This window comes from Teleopsis dalmanni, chromosome 2 (genome assembly GCF_002237135.1).
Source record: "Teleopsis dalmanni isolate 2A chromosome 2, ASM223713v2, whole genome shotgun sequence".
NCBI classification, from domain to species: Eukaryota; Metazoa; Arthropoda; class Insecta; order Diptera; family Diopsidae; genus Teleopsis; species Teleopsis dalmanni.
The window spans coordinates 4,081,658-4,100,408 of record NC_051847.1 but is presented as its reverse complement, the minus strand read 5'-3'; the positions used below and the strand labels follow the sequence as shown (position 1 = coordinate 4,100,408).

Genomic DNA, 18,751 nt, shown 5'->3' with positions numbered 1-18,751 from the left:
TCTTCATCAATAAAGTTTTTATTTATTTATATATAAATATATTTATTGTACTTGATGAACTTTATTGCATTTAAATTTGTTGTTTAGAGCTAAGACATATAAATATATTGTATATACAACTAATAAATATTTTTATTCTGCACTATAGTTTAAATTGTTTTTTATTTTTATGTTATTTAACAATTGCATGCAGTAGAGTGAAATAATTTTTAAAAATTAATTTGCAATTTGATAAACGCACATAGTCCAGCAAATCAATTATTTAAATGAACTTTTATAATGGTCACATTTTCCACTTATACTTTGTAATATAGTAATTGACCCAGCAATTAAATGTTTAAATGTTTAATGTTTTAAATGTTTACACTTATTTAGCAAATAACAATCAGTTTTAAGTTTAGAATGAAATTAAGGGAAATACCATTAATTCCGTTGTAACGAAAACTGAAATTAAGAGACATTTGAAATTCAACATGCGTTAGATAAATTTAAAGGAAAAGATGATGAAATAACGAAAAAGTGATATTTTTTTAAAATAAATGTCAATAACAGTTCACTTTAATAAAACCGGGAAAATATTTTAAAAATAGTGCAAATTTTTAAATTTGAATATAGAGAAAACACTGTAACTGTTATTAGTTTAAAATAGAGTGAAAAATAATAATTTGCATACCTGAAATCCACTAAAGCTAATAAAACTACTGAATACCTTATCCTTAATATCCTTATATCGTTAATAGTAATAGTAATCAACTTTTAGAATTTCGTAGATACAAATGATGTTTGGAGCATGCAGTTTTTAACATTCGATTTGTAAACAGAAAACATACGAGATCCTTAATCTAGGGCAGTATGAACACTTTCAAAATTAACTTAATTTCATTTTCACGAAATTAAGGAAATTTGGCTGTTTAAACATAGTATTATCATTTTTTAAAAAATTACGAATTTAGAAAAATAAATATATTTTGCATAGTCTTTGTTTGTTTTTATTAAACAAATACCAGAAACATCTTATCGTGATAAATGCGAAAATTGTTTCAAATAAATCAAGATAATCCATATATAGAAGATAATCCTTATGTTATAATAAAAAAAAATTAAAAAGTTGCCACACGGTTATACAATTAATTTATCTACCATATATTTATTTTAAGAGACTATTTTTTATAAATGGTAATTTTAACAATATAACATCAATCTGGCAATATTTCATTTTAGATTCAGCTGTTCAATTTGTTTTTAGTTCTTTAAGTTACAAGAATTTATTTGTTTATAAAGTTTTAGCTGCAATATGTCCGAACGTAAAGTATTAAATGTAAGTATAAAGATAAAGATTAAAATACAGAAAATTGTGTTAATAGAAATTTTTTGTCGTAGAAATACTATCCACCAGATTTTGATCCATCAAAAATTCCACGCATTAAATTGCCAAAAAATCGGCAGTACACTGTAAGATTGATGGCACCTTTCAATATGCGTTGCAAAACTTGTGGGGAATACATTTATAAAGGTAAAAAATTTAATGCTCGAAAAGAGGATGTCGAAAATGAGACTTACTTAGGGATTCGCATTTATCGCTTTTATATAAAATGTACCCGATGTCTGCAGGAAATTTCCTTTAAGACCGATCCCAAAAATACTGATTATGAAATTGAAGCAGGAGCCACAAGAAATTTCATGGCATTAAAGTTGGCAGAAGAGCAAGCTCGTAGAGAAGAAGAAGAAGCACGAGAAGAAGAGGCAAATAATCCAATGAAATTGCTAGAAAATCGCACTGAACAGTCTCGTAATGAAATAGAAGTATTAGAGTCTTTAGAAGAGTTAAGAGATTTAAATCGTCGTCATCAAACAGTGGATTACGAGACTTTACTTAAACAATACGATAATGGAGAGACTGAACGAGAACGTTTGGAAAGACAAGAACGAGAAGATGAAGAATTTATAAAGTATACTGCATTAATTATTATAAACAAACTATATAATAAAGTAATATTTGTAGGTCTGTTCAATTTAAAAAACAATCCGCCGGAAGTAAGATAATTGCAGAGGAAATAATTGAGGAAATATCTGATGATAAAGGTTTTAACGAACCACCATCTAAAGTTGCAAAAACGCAGGCTAAACAACAGAGCTTACAAAGCACTCAAATACAAAAAAGTAAGAATCCAAATGTAATTGCCCGTAAACAGCCGCTTGTTCTAGTAAAATCAAAAAAGGTAACAGAAAATAAAACGATTCATGTTGAATCCAAGAAAGAAACAGGAAAACCCGTCTTGAACAACCCTAGTAAAGGCTTATCACTCTTAGCGAATTATACTGATTCATCTGAAGATTCGAATTAAAATAATTGTAAAAGTACCTACATTTTTAAAAATTAAAATATATTTAATAACAAAAAAATCAACATATATTTGTTAATAATTCAAAAGCTCCAGTGCCGTTTTTAACTGGCAAACCGACCATAAGACGACTTGATGGGGAATTTAATTCATCATTACATCCTGCTCCTGCTGCATTTTTAAGGAATTGTAAACATGATTCAAATGACATTTGTTGTAACGGCGATGACGAATGTTCCATTCCTTTTCTCGAAAGAGGCTGAAATATACCATTAAATGTCATATAGTCTGCTATAAGAGATAAGTGACGTCTATCAACTGTAATCCCATAAACTTTGAACACATTTGTTATTTCGTTAACAATTACTTGAGCTGCAGCTTCAATACCATATGTTTTTGCTACTGCGTGTATATCATTCGAATATAATTTATTTAGATTTAGTATTTTGTTATGTTTAAACATTTCTACAATGTTTATTCCGTCTGTTTTCAATAATTCCATATTATTGTCGCCTTTATATATAATAGCACGTTTTATATTTTTCACTTCATGTACAACACATTTGCTTGCTATATCTCGAATTATATATGAAATGTCCGGCTTATTGTAAGTTGTATTTAACTAAAAATATAATAAATTCTTTAAAATTATTTTAATAATAAAATGAAGAAATATAACTACATTAAATGTAAGTTGACACCACAAATAGCCCTCCTTGTCATATATGTAGTCTTTAACCATTGTATTACTTAGCACTTTGTCTATTAATTTGTCATCTGAGTCCTTATTTTCTGTCGATATGTCAACTTCAACTAAAACGGCATCATCCTCTTCAACTTCTAAAAAGGGGTAGAATTGTAATAGTTATACATATAAATTGAGTTGATAGTGATACCATCTGCATCTGCAATTTCTTCTACATCATCTGGCTCATCATATTCTTGTTCATCTTGCTTTCGGGATTTTAACTTGATACCAGTTGCGTCATCATCTTCTTCGTCATCTGATGAATCAATATCTTTAGCTTCTTCCAATTTGTTCGTTTTTTTATTCTTATCGGTTTCATTTTCACCACCATCGTTGTCAAGTGCATCATTTTCTTGCAAGTCCATTTCTTTTGCGATCTTAACCTCATTGACATATGATCTTTAAAATGATGATATATTAAAACTTAAAGAACTTATAAAACCATTTTTTACCCTTTCTTTGACGCTTTCATAATTGCACGAAAGAGTTGTTTAAAGAAGATTTCACTCATAAATTTAATTATGCGTTTAGGCCGCATACTAAAATCATTTTGGTAGGCTTCTCGCGGTAGAAATTGAAATTTGATACAATACTGATATGCACGTTCTGGTTTTAAAATCAACTTCATCTTAATATTTACAACTACAAAATAGACAAATTTATTATTGTAAACCTTAAAAATGTAGTGAATTATTACATTCTAGTAAGTCTGCTACAACAACTTTATTTAGTTTAACTCGCAATTTATCAGCATTATTCTCTTGCCCTGAAATTATTGGTATATCCATTGAGGGAGTTTTTATATTTGAAGATGCAAGCATTAATATTTCACGTAAACGTGGAATACCAAGAGTAACATTCATTTCACCACGTCCAGCAAAGTGAAAAGTATTGAGTGTCATCTGAGTTGAGGGCTCCCCTATTGACTGAGCAGCCAATAGGCCAACTGGTTCCCCGGGAGCAGCTAAAGCTTCAATATTTTTTATATACATAATATCAGGAAATTTAGTTTTTAGGTGTGGATGCATCTTCGTAAAATCTTTGATCATTTTTTCAACGTTTTCCGAAACTGATCCGTAGTAAGAGTCTTGCTTGTACGTAGCAACGGTAGGATCTGGACAGCGCATATATTTCTTTCGATATAGACTTTTGCTTTCATCATCTGCTTTATTCCATAACTTCACAATACTTTCATCCAAACGACGCCGTCCAGTTTTTTTATTGATTTTATAAGGATTTTTTATATCTACATCCTTACGTAGCTCTCCAGAAAACTCTGCAAAAGGTGATAACATTTTCCTTAAATTATTTCTTTTAGATTTTTGAGCCTTCTTATGCCACGATTGTATCTTTTTGTTGTATCGTGATACATTTGCGTACAATTCGTCATCTTTCATACAATTTATATCATTCAGATGTAAAATAACATTAGAGTTTTCTGCTAAAAATTTCGACCCGAATTTAGAGTCAAAGAATTTAGATTTTAAAATATCTAATCCGTCTTCTCCATATAAAAATTGAACAACACTATTATCGCTATCGCGGACTGTTAAATCATAATTAACTGTTAAACCTTCTAAATGTTTGATTAAACAACGCTGTAGATAACCGGAACGTGAAGTTTTCACAGCTGTATCAATAAGACCCTGAAAAAATGTTATAATAAAAATAATTTTATATTGTTTTTTAAAAAAAAACATTACTTCACGTCCTGCCATACAATGAAAAAAAAAATCCTGTGGTTGTATGCCTGTCATAAAACGTCCATCTATGAAACCCCCAGATTTCGGCGATGTTTCAAAACTTGTAAAACTAGGAAGAGCTTTTCCTGATATCATTAAAGGTGGCCGTTTGCCTTCCAATTCAATTTGACCTAATAGACATGAGATTTGCATGGTGTTAACCATGGAACCTTTAGCTCCCGATAGTACCATTAATTGAAGATTATTGTTGGGAAATTTGCATATAAGGCCATCGGGTAAACAGGTTCTATAAAGACAGAAATTATATAAATATATAAAAAATAGTTGTTTACATACTTATTAATATCATTTGTGTAAGTATCTAATACGGATTTATATTTCCTATCTAATACCACACGAAATTTCGGGTTTTTTATGTAAGCTTCATCCATTTGTTCGGCAAGAATATCTAAGGGAGGGACTTCTTCCAAGTCCAAAGCAGCAGATAGCGCAGTATTTCCTATCTGAAAACAAATTAACAAAAATAGTAACTCATATAATATCTGAATATGCATATAATTGTTACTTCTCTACACTCTTTAATAATTCTACGTCTTTTATTGTCTGCTTCTTTAGATACTAAAATATCATGTACACCCAAAGTAAATCCTTCGCGTTGTAAAAATACAGTGAATACTTTCGTAAATGCCGTTAAGAGACTAGTCGAAATATTACCTCCATAGAGCTTAAAAATATTAATTTTATTTTAATTTAAAGAAGAAATTCATTTAGTTTAGTATTAGGTATACCTCATACATGCAATGAACAAGACCGTACGTTGTAGCACCATATTGTTGTTTATCCAATACACCAGTTAGAAGTTCTCCATTACGAATATTCACCACTGACTCTGACATCTCGAAATTGTCAAAATTCACTGTTTTTGGTGCAGTTTCCCAATGCTTTTCGATGCACAAAAATATTATGTATATTGTATTATTCTTTTATTTTATTATTATTTAATTACTTAATTACTTACTTTATTGCCTATTTTTGCAGTTGAATTTAAATTTATACGTGGATAGCCATCAGGTATTATATTAATTATGATTGTAGATAATATCTTGAAAATATATGTATATACATTGTGTTTAAGAAATTAATATTTAAGTAATTACCTGTTTTCCTGACCATAATTTAAATGGTTTAATTATTGTTGGTGGAAGAAGTTTAATATCACCTCTATGGTTGGATAAACCTTGGTAAACTAATTGCTGATAATCTTCACAATTAAAAAATCGTCCCCTTATTGAGAGTTTGACACCAGAAATCACATGATCCTGAATTAAGCCACCAAGTGGAGTTCCGTCCTTCGGTACGAGATAATTATTTGCCACATTTACTGTATAAAAATAATAATTATAAATATTAAAAGAAGCAATTTTATATTGTTTTTTAAAGAATCACCTAAATTATATGCTTCAGCCCGTGCTACTTCACTCTGAGGTAAGTGGGCATTCATTTCATCACCGTCAAAATCAGCATTATACGCTTTGCAATTTGAGTAATGTAATCGAAAAGTTTTCTCGCCATGTAAAATTCGTACTTTATGAGCCATTATCGAAGGTTTGTGAAGAGATGGCTGCCGATTTAGTAGCATGATGTCCCCATTGAGTACATGCCGATGTACAATTTTGACACCTTTTTCCGGAAAAGTAAATAGAAGTTTTGCCATACTTTCACGTTTAGCGGGATTATCTGCTGGTATAAGAGTAGTGTTTCCCTTTTCATCCTGTATGTAATTTGCACTATTTATGAACGAAATTTTTATATCAAATAAATTATTACAAAAAAGCAAAACATATCAGATGATCATACCCAGGATGTATATTTGGTCCATTCATTACCATTTTACGTAACATTGTTACATTCCAATGTGTAACTGGAACTGGATAAGACAATTTACGAGCAAATATATCAGGTATACCAACTTCATCGACATTAACATTAGGATCAGGAGTAATTACAGTACGTGCGGCATAATTTACACGTTTTCCCATCATATGTTTACGTATTAGACCTTCTTTTTTTTCCAAAACCTAAGAAAAAATTATTATAACTTGCAATAACTTAACTAACATGATCAAAATTAAAATTACCTGTTTTAATCCTTGTGATGATGGTATATCTCTCGTGGTAGACAAGTTTATATCTAATAGTAAATTTATGGAGTTTTGAAGAACTTGCCAAGCATTATACAATTTTTCGTATTCATTTGAGCCTTTTGATGTTTGAAATACAACCTTTAAATAAATAAAATAATTTTTTATATATTTAAATCCTGATATAATTCTTATCTAAATATTTCTTTTTACATTTGCTTCTTCCGATAATGATTCACGTTCATTTTTTATGTAACTCATAATCACACGTAAGACTGAATTATTTTCAATTATATTTCGGTAGAGGGCTGTTTGTGGATGTTCAATAATGTGATCATGCATGAAATTGACTGGACGAGCTTTGGGAGGCGTTACAGGTATAGTACTCATAAAAAATAGATCAGTCGCACAGCTGTCACCAATGTCGTTAGTTGAATATAAATTTAATATCGGGAAAAGCAGTTTCAACAATTTGGAATTATTTTCATAGATACTGCGAAGATATTTTCTGCATTCATCTGCAAGCACAACTTTTGTTTGACCAGTTGTAACTGAGCTATTCGGTGTACTGAAATATAGTTTTTTCGATACTTGGTTATAAATCAAATCAAATTATGAATAGGAAATATTATTTTACTTAGTTTTTAATTCAGCAGCGCTAACATAGTATGAAAGATTTCTGTGTAAATACCGCACTTGACGCAATGGATTATCACATTTAGTACACTTTTTACCCGACGGCTTCTGAAGACCAGCATTAACGACGGCGGATCTGACAGCACACGATACTTTAGTGTTGTTATAGAAATTTTTTTCTCCTAAAATATTTCATATATTTATATAGATACAACTAAAGTTTTTGATTTTATTTACCTTTATCCAATAATTTAGCTAATTCTGCCACCCTAGGATGGAAATATTCACCATTTTCTTGTTTTATAAGCTGATCTGAGTTTTGGCACACAATTTCTGATTTAAATATTTCAATTTCTTGAGCCTCTACGATATATCCTGCATCTATAAGCTGTAATTGTAGTATAATAATCTCTCGCACGTGATCTAAATATTTGATACTATTTAGTTATTGAAACATTGTTGATGCAATATAAGACTAAAAATACCTTTCATTTGTAAAGCAAAACATCGGAGGCAAAATACTCCTAATATTTTTTGCACAATTTTTATGAAAAAAGGATTGTAAACAAGTGCGTTCAGTTCTATATGGCCGATGTGGCCACTGCAAGTTTGAATATTGTTACACGTGCCGCATGGCTGCAAACGACGCCCATACGTACCCATTAAATTGTCATACAAACCACCTGGTAGTGGGTAACCAAGAGCATCAAAAGTTAAGCCTGTTATAACTTTTACCACACTAAGGCGCTTTATTTCCTCGGCAGAGAAAACGGCAAACTCTAAATTGGACGGAAATACGTCAATGTTGACGATGTGTCCACCCATTGTAACAATGTTAATGTAACGACTTTCAAAAAATCCACTTATATATAATGAAGAATTATTTTAAATAAATTAGAAAAATAAAGTAATAAACTTTTAACGAAGGCCTTCTAATGAAATTTAAAACTAAACAACCGCAGAGTCAAAACTGAACTGTCAAATGTTACCAACAAAACACGTGTGGACAATGGAACAAACGCATATAATGCTTTGATAAAAATTAAACAATCACACTGTTGTTTCCACCGCTTACTTAGTAAGTGTAACTTAATAAGTAAATTTGATTAACCATACCAAGAGCTTCCATGCTTTTTTTACTTACTGTTTTGCTCATGATATTTTTGAAAATAAAAATAAATAGGTAACTCATTGCAGAATATCAAAAATAAAATATAAAACTGTAAACACAGTTCATTATGATGTACAGAGCTCTCTAACTGATATTTTTTTTCTATCAGTAAGTAGAATATATTCAATGTTTCCATATATGACTTCAATCCACTAAAACACTTTGTTAAAAGTGAATTGTGAAAATTTTTTTGTAATAATAATTAACCATATGTCGTGTATAGTATGTTTCCACTGACTTTGTTAGACTAGTTAACTTACTTGAGATTGTTAAATAATAGCACGTTTCCACTGCTTACTTAGTAAGTATAACTTACTAAGTAAATTTCATTAACCATAAAAAAACCTCCGGAGTTTTTAACTTACTTAACAATATTGTAAGCAAAATTAAACCAAAAATGTCGAATACAGCATTGCAAATGATCGAAATGTTCGAAATTTGACATATTTGACACATTAAAAAAATGTAAACATAAACAATCAACAAATCAAAACAAATTAAAGGTAAGACTTTTTAAAATAAATAACAAATATATAAATAAAATATATAATTGTTATATAAAAACATATAAATAAGTTTATATATCAAATATTTATGTAATATGACTTATTTGTTGTTTTTGAATTTAATTATTTTCCATCGCTGACTAATGCATTTGCATTATTAGGAACTGCATTATTTACTTCGGATTCTGAATTCTTTATTGGTTGGTTACTAGTAAAAAAGTAATTATATAGATGAGAAGAGATTATATAGAATTAAACTTGAGGTTTTTTTTTTGGAAATTAAAATTCTAGTACGAAAACAAATAAATTTTATATCAGATTAATTAAAGACATTTTGAGTTTATATATTACTTCTACAATAAATAATAAAATTCGTATATACCATATATACTATATACCATAGCTGGCATATTATTAAAAGACTGAATTAAGTTCTGAATTCGAATAATATCTTATTTTTAAAATGATTGAATAAAATTCAGAATTAGATATAGTTATGGTACGATATAGTTAGCAGCTAAAAATGAATAGTTTGAATACAAATTCTTGTAGATAAATGTTTCGAATTCATTAAGATTCGATTGTTAATAAAAAACTAAATTGATCTGGTCATATTGGATATCCTACATAACTTAATACCTTATATGCAAAGTCTCCTGTTAAAATATGCATGGTTTCTAATAATACAGATAAGTTGTTTGAGAGACCGATTTAATTTTATATATTTATATAACAATAATTAACACTTAAAGTCCTGTTATCAATAAAAAATTTGATTTGAAAAATCTTTTATAGGTATAAAATATATTTCAGCACTAGTTAGTTAATAACTTAGTTTTAGTTGCAGCTAAATCTTATACACTTGAGGCCCTATGCTCCACTGGGATTTAATGAAATAAAGAAGAAGAAGAAGAAATCTTATGCTCACAACTATTTTAAGCATGAATCTGAGCATTCGCAATCGCTGATAATAGATACTTATATATACATAGGTATGTAGGTGAAATATTGTGATATCAAAACTATTTCAATTGAAAACTATTTCTCTACTTCCAATCTATTCAATGTACATATATATTTACTGACTATGATGTTTCATTGTTGTTATTAAAATTAAAAAACCGGAGACACACTTCAGAGGTCAAACAACAACATTGCATCACCTGCAAACTGTGTTTATCATTGTGCTTTGGTTAAATCACTCAATAATTTTCAAAGAATAATTTGTTAGTAATAATAATTGTGATTATGAATTATTTTTAATGTTACTTTTTAAATCAATAAAGTCCCAAAGAGTTCGCGCAACCATGTTACTGACCAACTGCGGTGATCTCACAACTTTGGAGCAATACATATGTATGCAGAAAAGCAGTTGGACAGTTGCCGCTTGAGTAAATTTAGCAGGCCGGACCGAATAATTATATGAATTGTATATATGAATTCTGCGTATCAGCCAAAAGCATTTGGGAAAATAAATACATTTCTACCAAATTATTTACTGACTATTCACATCGGTAATGTATGTATGTACCTGTATAATCCACATACAAACACACGAGCCACATGCTCATAGGTTTGTAACCAATGTAATTAAACAAAACAAATGTCACCTCGTATGTAGAAGTTATAGTCAGGAATGGATGACTTACTTCAGTAACTCTCCCGATGAGTTCTCTTAGTTAAGTGTTAAAGTTAAATCAAATTTTATTATTTTTAAAATTTAGTTCATTCGTGTACGTTCCCATCGAAACAACAAATAAAAACTAAATCGAATAAATTCTGGGTGTTGGAACATTTTTCAAGACTGAGTGCAGAATACATAATGATTAATCAGCAAATCAGGAACAAAACATCGTATTTCCGATAAGCTAATAATTTGTGATTTTAATAAAAAAAACCTTGAAAGCATAGCAATTAGAAGTTATGATACACGATACGGAAATTGTGATGATATCAAAATGATTCTTCAGTTAAGAAACAAATTCGAACTAATCTTCATCTCATTGTTAGTGAAAGTGATTTTATGTCGCACACAGCAGGCACAGATCACACTGGAGAAAGGAACAGTTGCGGGTGTGAGTTAATATTTTTTTATTTATTTATTCATATAATAAATAAAAATGAAATTTTAAAAAATTTGTTTTTTTGGTGCAAAAAAGATTGATATTCTTTGCTTGTAAATATATTTTAATAATGTTAAATTAATTGCTGATCTTTTTTATTTATCGTGAAGATTTTTTTGTTAATTCATAAATTAAAAATAACGACAATACGTATTTACATATGTGTGTGGTTTAAATATTCCAGCTGAAAGTGTTTCCAGACTCCAGTCGATCAGCAGTTTACGCCTTTTTGGGCGTTCCTTATGCTCAGCCTCCAATCGGGGATCTGCGTTTTGCTGTAAGTAATATTATATTCAAAAATTTGAAGGCACTGACCCATAGCAATTTTAGTCACCAAAACCTCACAGAGGTTGGAATTGGACACTTCAAGCGAAAAGTTTAAAACCCATTTGTCCTCAACTAACAAATACAATTTACGACGAGACTGCAGATAGTGCATTTGCACGTCCGGCGCAAATGTCCGAAGATTGTTTATATCTAAATATTTGGGTACCAGAGGTATTTAAATAAGTAAAATACTCGTACAAATTGTAACAACAATTTTTATTAGACAGCATTACGTTTAGGAAATTTACCGGTACTGGTAATTATATCTGGTGAAGATATGTTATATGATTGGCCCCATAATCGCGCATTTGGCTTTGACTTAGCATCTGAAGGTATTATTATCGTAAATATACAATATCGGACAAACATATTTGGCTGGATAAATTTATTAAATTCAAAAATGTCGGGTAATTTCGGTTTAGAGGACCAACAGCTGGCACTTAAATGGATTAAGCAGAATATACAAAATTTTGGTGGAAATCAGAATCAAATCACATTACTGGGACATGGTACAAGTGGTACAGCTTGTGTTATGGCTTTGTCTTTAATACAAGATGTTAGAGAACCGATTTTCTCTAGCATCATTTTAATGTCACCGAAAGACCTTATAGGAACTTTGAGTTTAAATGAAGTTGTTATGGAATCATCAAAAATTTTGATTCGAAAGCTCGGTTGTCACTTTGAGGAAGATGGAGATCAATTGCTCATTTGCCTACGTATGAAAAGTGTAAGCGATTTGCAGAAGGCATTTGAAAGTATTTATAATCACGGAAATACAACTTTGATAATAGGTCCAATTCTTCAAATGAACATAAGAGATATCTTAAAAAATAAACCATTGGATTCAATTTCATCTATTCTAATTGGTATAACGTCGAACGAAGGTGCTTTTTTACAAGATTATTGGTTGGACTTGGCACGCGAAAGCTATGACGCATTGCAGTCATATATAAACTTTACTATTCTACCACGCATACTGGAAAAATTTAATGTGTCTTCAACATCTAGAACGAATATTGTCAAGGAGCTTTATATGCGATATTTCAATGGTGAGGCAGGAAGTAATGTGATTTATTTATTAAATTCGATGCAGAGAATGCTGTCAGAGTTCTTTTATGAGATGCCGTTCTATGACACTTTAGAGACATTAATATCAAATAAATTTACTAAGTCTTCTATATATGCATATATATTTGATACACCTAATTCATTGGATATGCGTGGTAAGCTAAACCTTTTCGGTGGTGCTTCGCATTCCTCAGATCTACCATTATTATATGGACAAAGTCTTTTTCAACAAATATCCAGACGACGTTTAACAAATAATGAAGAAAAACTTTGTCGCCATATTCGAAATGTGTTTCTAAGTTTTATAAAAAGTGGGAACCCCACAAATAATAACTCTAACATTTGGCTTTCATATAAAAATGAACATAAATTCGTTTATAATATTGGTTCTGGAACGGAAAAGGGGATAGATACTACTTTTATTTCATCAATGTATTTAGAAAATAATATCGAAAAAATTACGAACTTGTTATATGCGGAAACAAATAACATGGAAACGAGATTACCTCGACCAAGCCGTAATGATTTAGGAAATATACACAATAATAGCTCAAGATATGAGGAAGCTAGTACAAAAAATCAACAGTATACAATTTATGCTTTGCATCTAAAACGCGTCTATGAATTCTGGAAAATATACTTACCAAATATTGAAACATTTGATAATGAATCGGACTATAATAGATTTCATGGTGCTTACAGTTATCGTATACGTCTATTAGAAGCTTCAGCAGATGCTGCAAGATATAAACATGGATTTTTTGTAATGCTGGGATTGGTTGTTGTACTTTTAGCCATTCTTGCGGTTTGCGTACATTTACTTCGAAGTGGTGCAAATGACATTCCCTCAGAAACAAATTTGTTCTGCTCATGACGAAAGTGGTTTCTTCGATCGACCATCTTTAGACGCAAATCCGATGATATATTCAAAGATGGAAGCTGTAGCACAAAAACAGTCGACACCTCGTCAAAAGATGGTCGGTCAAAGAAACGTCAATTACATACCAACAAATGTTTACCAGCTAGCCAATCACAAATATATCGAACAACTCGCAGGCAACGTCAACCAGAGCAATGGGAGCACATCAGAGATATTACCGAAAAAACTACAACAACCACATCAACAAAGTATCAAAGAAATACAACAAGCTTACAAACAATGGCAACAGTCATGGATACTACGATCAGCAAACACCGAGAAGATATGGGTATTAAAAACTGGCAATATCAATTAACATGTGATAGATTTTAATATATGAGTATATATATATGTTAGATGTATAAATAATAATATTGTAATTGTAACATTTTAAAATATAACTACTTTTTTCTAAGATAAATACATGAGGACCTTAAAATATTTTTTGAAAAGTAACGAAAAGCATTCGAAGGTAAATACTTTTGTGGTATTATATTATTAAAGATTGTATCAAATTTCAAATCATTGTCTGGCTCTACATAGCCGTTACTAACCTGTTCTTTTATATATTATTGTGTTTTATGGGCGCAATCAATACCTAAGGCTGCTTTGAAAAGTACAAAGGAAGGCTGTACTTCAAGTTATTAGATTTCTATGCCCCACTTCAATGAAAGATATATTCACGTTCCCTTATTGGTTTTTGTTTAGGGTTTTGATAAAACATCAAGCAAAATTAGTAGTAAGTATGTAGGGATTTATCATTCACTGGTCCTATTGACTATGCGTGCTCATATTCATACTTTATTCAAGAATTTGGCTCTATTGTACAGAGCAGAGATTACTAGATACTAGTGTAGTCCCTGCAAACAGAATTGAACTATACTGATGGGTCCAAAATAAGCAACAGAGTCAGTAGTAGAATATTTTGTAATCAGTTGGATCAAAACGTTTCAATGCGTTTCAACTGTCAGAGTTGTCATCCTATAAAATTAATGTCAGAACCAAGCTGACAACTTTATTAGGATGTTCTTCTTAAGCTTGAATGCGGGTATCGCAGTTTCTCGAAGTGACGCTGCGCACTACATGCTTCAGGTCTTTGGTTTACACAATGACTCATTCGGTTTATCACACTCAATTGAATGTTGTAATATGTATGTTTAATCGTCATTTATGTAAGAACAGTTTATTCTCTACATTCTGTTATCAATAACAAACCAACAGAAAATAATATAGCTCCGCTTAAGTTCAAGTGAAACGTAAGTAATTCATATGTATAGGGTTATATCTTTGAAAAATCATGTAAATCAGGTATTTTTCAGTCTTCTCCAATCATTTTTGCGTTTTGTATCATGTGAGAGATTTTCATCATGTGTTGCGAAGCAGAGATGAAACATATGGAATTATTTCTCGCATGCGATAAAATTTAAAAAATTATTTCAAAACTAAATACGAATATTCCTAAATTCATGTTATATTTTATTTAACTTAATAGTGTATTTAAAAATCACATTTTTACATTTTTGATTTAAACTTTACATACTCCATATATTTGTTTATATTAATTTATTTATTTGCGTATAGAATATTTATATGCGATTAAAATATAAAAATAACTCAGACTGTTAAATAAATTAATATTTGAAACTGTTCACATTTAAAAACTTTCAATATTTTAGTCGTTATTATGGTTTTTGTTTGTATAATTTTTTTATTTATATGAAATATATATTGCATGTATATAATTTTGTTTACAACATTAAGCTTTTATTAACAATTTTTGATAACTATTTGTGTCGCTTTACGATTTTTAAATTGTGTATGTATTTGATCTGTTGAAATCATATAAGGTGCATGTATATGGTGTATATAATTGTGTATATTAAGGCAGTTTTATAAAACTTGAGAATATGCATGTCGTAATATCAATAGTTGAGTAATTAATATTTTTCATCGAATCATTAGATACAAATTAATGTTTAGTTTTATTTAATCATTTGCACATTTACGAATATTGAAATACAAAATCTGAAGTCTGCACGCAGTTGGCAATAAACATATCTCTGGAACGTTCAGTTTTTATAAGTTTCCTTAAACGCATTAGGAATGTCTGTGATAGCATAATAGGTTAAATTCTTAGAACTTAAGCTAGTATGTCCCAATAAGATGAGCTGCCATTGGCATCTATCTTTACATACATACTGTTTCTTTTAGAGTTCGTCGATATTTACAGAAGTGTATAGCAAATCGATAAAATATTCTTCTTCTACATATATACATTTAGATGTTCAATTAATTTATTTAATCAATATTGATAGTCCCCCAAAATTACAGAATCATTTCCACTGTGTAAATGCAATTAAATTGAGAATAATGAATATCAGCGTAATGACAAGCTGGGATTAATATCAACACCACAATGAATGTAGTGATAGGAAAATACATGGAGAGGGATCACAATCGGTTATAACAGCTCAAACTTTATTATATAAATAAGGTAGTGACATGCAGATTGATTTAGTTGGATTTCACGAGCAGATAACTATAATAGTTTATCATGTTTAATAGGTTACAAGAAAATACCGAAAAGATTCTTAAAATAAAATAAAGAGTGATCCTTTTTATTCTTAACTTTATATGAGATCAATAACGCTCAAGAAAGCAACAGATATGTTCGCAGGTCTTTAAGCCAGTGATCTACTATTAGTATTAGAAAATAGTAGAAAGTACTATTATTTTTTAATACTATTAGTATTAAACTATCTATCTAAAGCTATGTTTTTAAAATAAATACCAAGCCTTAGAAAGTACCTTAAAGTGTCTAACACAATGGAGACTGGTCGTTATTTGATATTTTGAAATTGATAGTTGAACGTGATTTCATACAATCTATTCAAACAGAACATACGTATGTGTATGCGGCTTTATGCTTTCAGAGCTTTACGAATCTAAAAATTTTGTAAGCGTTTATGATTTGGGTCTTTTATCAATGGAAAGAGATATGGTAATAAATATTAACGATATGATTAAGAGGTTTGTAAGTCTGACTACTATTTGTGGTTAAGGTTTTACATCCTGCCCTTCAATTATAGCTTTTATGTTGTTGAACTCCTCTAGAAAGAACACTATGGTAGAAATCCGAAATGATGACAGCATGAGTTTCTCACAATGGATGCTCACAATAAATATATAATATTATGCAAAATATTTTTCATTAAATGCTAATATGAATTTTTGGTCGTTTTAAAATGTATTCAAATTGATTTCTTTGTAATAGTATGCCTCTTAATAAAAATATTTTTATAAAATTTAAAGAGAAAATCCACTGTATTTCATTTCAATAATTGATTTAATAATTATTGTGTATGTGTCGTATAAAACCTGTATGTATATGTATATTTCTATCTCCATTTTACAATTTTTCAAAAATAATTGATTATAAAACATGCTTTCTTAATTCATAACTTTTATTACTCATCTCCTATGGTATTTCCTATACAATAATACAATATATATATGCATATATGTGTACGCAGAATTCCAGGGCAAAATTCTGCTTAAACCAAAAATAAAATATTTTTCCACTTCTTAAAAAAGATGCCCACTTGTTAATATAAATATTGACAAAGTACTAATTGATGTAAGTTCCTACTTCTTAATATCGCAAACTTAAACTAATCTGTAATGATAAGCATAAATAATCAAAAAAAAAATGATTTCGAGGATGTGATACACAGGTTAGTTAATTGGAATTACTTTATCGTGAGGATCGACGGTTGGGAAGCCACGCTCTAACAACATACAGATATCTATGACATGCAATTACTATTTATATTTAATATAAGTATTGCAGGAAGCCCAAGGAAACTATATTCCTGTTCTTTTCAGAAAAATTTAACGTATCTTGTGTACAACTACAAACAATTATCATTTGATTGGAATATTACAATTTGTTTGTCGTATTAAAATGAATGGTACTCCAACATGACAGGAAAAGTTTATAATCGGAATATTAACAAAAAATGTTTATTTTGCTATTCTAATTATAAATAATAGGTGTGTTTTTATAGAAGTAATCCTTTTGTTTTTATTTACATAAACGTAATGTTACACAATCTTATTTCCAGCGAACCAAAAACTCCTGAAAGGTTTTTATAAAGGTTGTTTCTTTACCTTTTTGACTATTTTCATGTATGATTTCTTATTTAAGACCCTACAACGAATGTTTTTTTATTTGTTCCATTAGAATGTACCATAATATGTCATAAATGGAATCATAAAAATGTATTCAGAGTGATGCCATCTAAAATTCATTCTCAATCTTTTTTGATTTAATCAAAAATCAATTTAATCAAAAACCATTTTATTTACAGATATATTTACATCGAATTAGTCTTTTCAAAAGCAAAGCACCGCAAATTTTTAGATATCTGTATGTTTCTGAAGTTTAGATAAAATATTCTTAAAATGGAATAATATGGATTATTTTTTAAAAACGTATATTTTTTAGTCGCTTTTAAGCTCTAAGTAATGTTCAACTCATGTTTAAGTAGCAGTAATAGGTTATATTGTAAACGACTCTTAATGTGCATCTTATAACATAAAAAAAAATATATTGACTATTTACCCTGTGTTTATAAGTAATATTTACAATTTAATCACTAATATAAAAATAATTTTAAAATATTTGAAGAATAAAATGTTCTTAAAAACTGAATAGAACTCAAGATATACACACATATATATATTTAACATTAATTGTAGAAAAGTATCCGATAGATACTGAAATAATAATAACACAGTACGGTCATAAGAGTAAAATATTATTGTATAGATTAATAAATGATTTCTATATCTAAAAATGACATGTTATGTTTGGCATATGATATTTCTGTAAAAAGAATATTTGTGATGTGTAAAACAAATAAATAAACATGTATGGATTCTTTCGTGTTGTATTTATAATAATACATAATCAGAAATGCTATATTTCACGTTTCATGTATATTTTTTGTGTTTTCATTTTGTATAAAATATATTGCTAAGAATACAAGTATTTTATTTTACTTT

General features: G+C 29.4%; 3 protein-coding genes across 3 annotated transcripts; 2 read left to right on the top strand and 1 right to left on the bottom strand.

The window, feature by feature from the left end:
* Nucleotides 1-1,220: 1,220 nt before the first annotated feature.
* On the top strand, nt 1,221-2,385 carry LOC119675772 (splicing factor YJU2). Its single transcript, XM_038086980.1, has 3 exons — nt 1,221-1,318; nt 1,381-1,949; nt 2,003-2,385. Exons 1-3 carry the CDS (start codon nt 1,295-1,297, stop codon nt 2,343-2,345), a joined length of 936 nt encoding a protein of 311 aa, XP_037942908.1. The 5' UTR covers nt 1,221-1,294; the 3' UTR covers nt 2,346-2,385.
* Nucleotides 2,370-8,491, bottom strand: LOC119675771 (DNA-directed RNA polymerase I subunit RPA1). The gene is made up of 18 exons (XM_038086978.1): nt 8,056-8,491; nt 7,808-7,993; nt 7,572-7,752; nt 7,148-7,502; nt 6,932-7,075; nt 6,651-6,871; nt 6,240-6,580; nt 5,951-6,174; nt 5,812-5,895; nt 5,582-5,734; nt 5,359-5,517; nt 5,130-5,296; nt 4,794-5,079; nt 3,788-4,736; nt 3,543-3,732; nt 3,239-3,489; nt 3,025-3,182; nt 2,370-2,964 (listed from the first exon to the last, which is right to left on the bottom strand). The coding sequence occupies exons 1-18, from the start codon at nt 8,393-8,395 to the stop codon at nt 2,404-2,406; spliced, it is 4,950 nt and encodes a 1,649-aa protein (XP_037942906.1). The 5' UTR covers nt 8,396-8,491; the 3' UTR covers nt 2,370-2,403.
* A 2,519-nt stretch (nt 8,492-11,010) lies between these two features.
* On the top strand, nt 11,011-13,652 carry LOC119682343 (pyrethroid hydrolase Ces2a). The gene is made up of 4 exons (XM_038095758.1): nt 11,011-11,322; nt 11,555-11,647; nt 11,701-11,868; nt 11,921-13,652. The coding sequence occupies exons 1-4, from the start codon at nt 11,206-11,208 to the stop codon at nt 13,637-13,639; spliced, it is 2,097 nt and encodes a 698-aa protein (XP_037951686.1). The 5' UTR covers nt 11,011-11,205; the 3' UTR covers nt 13,640-13,652.
* Nucleotides 13,653-18,751: the final 5,099 nt, after the last annotated feature.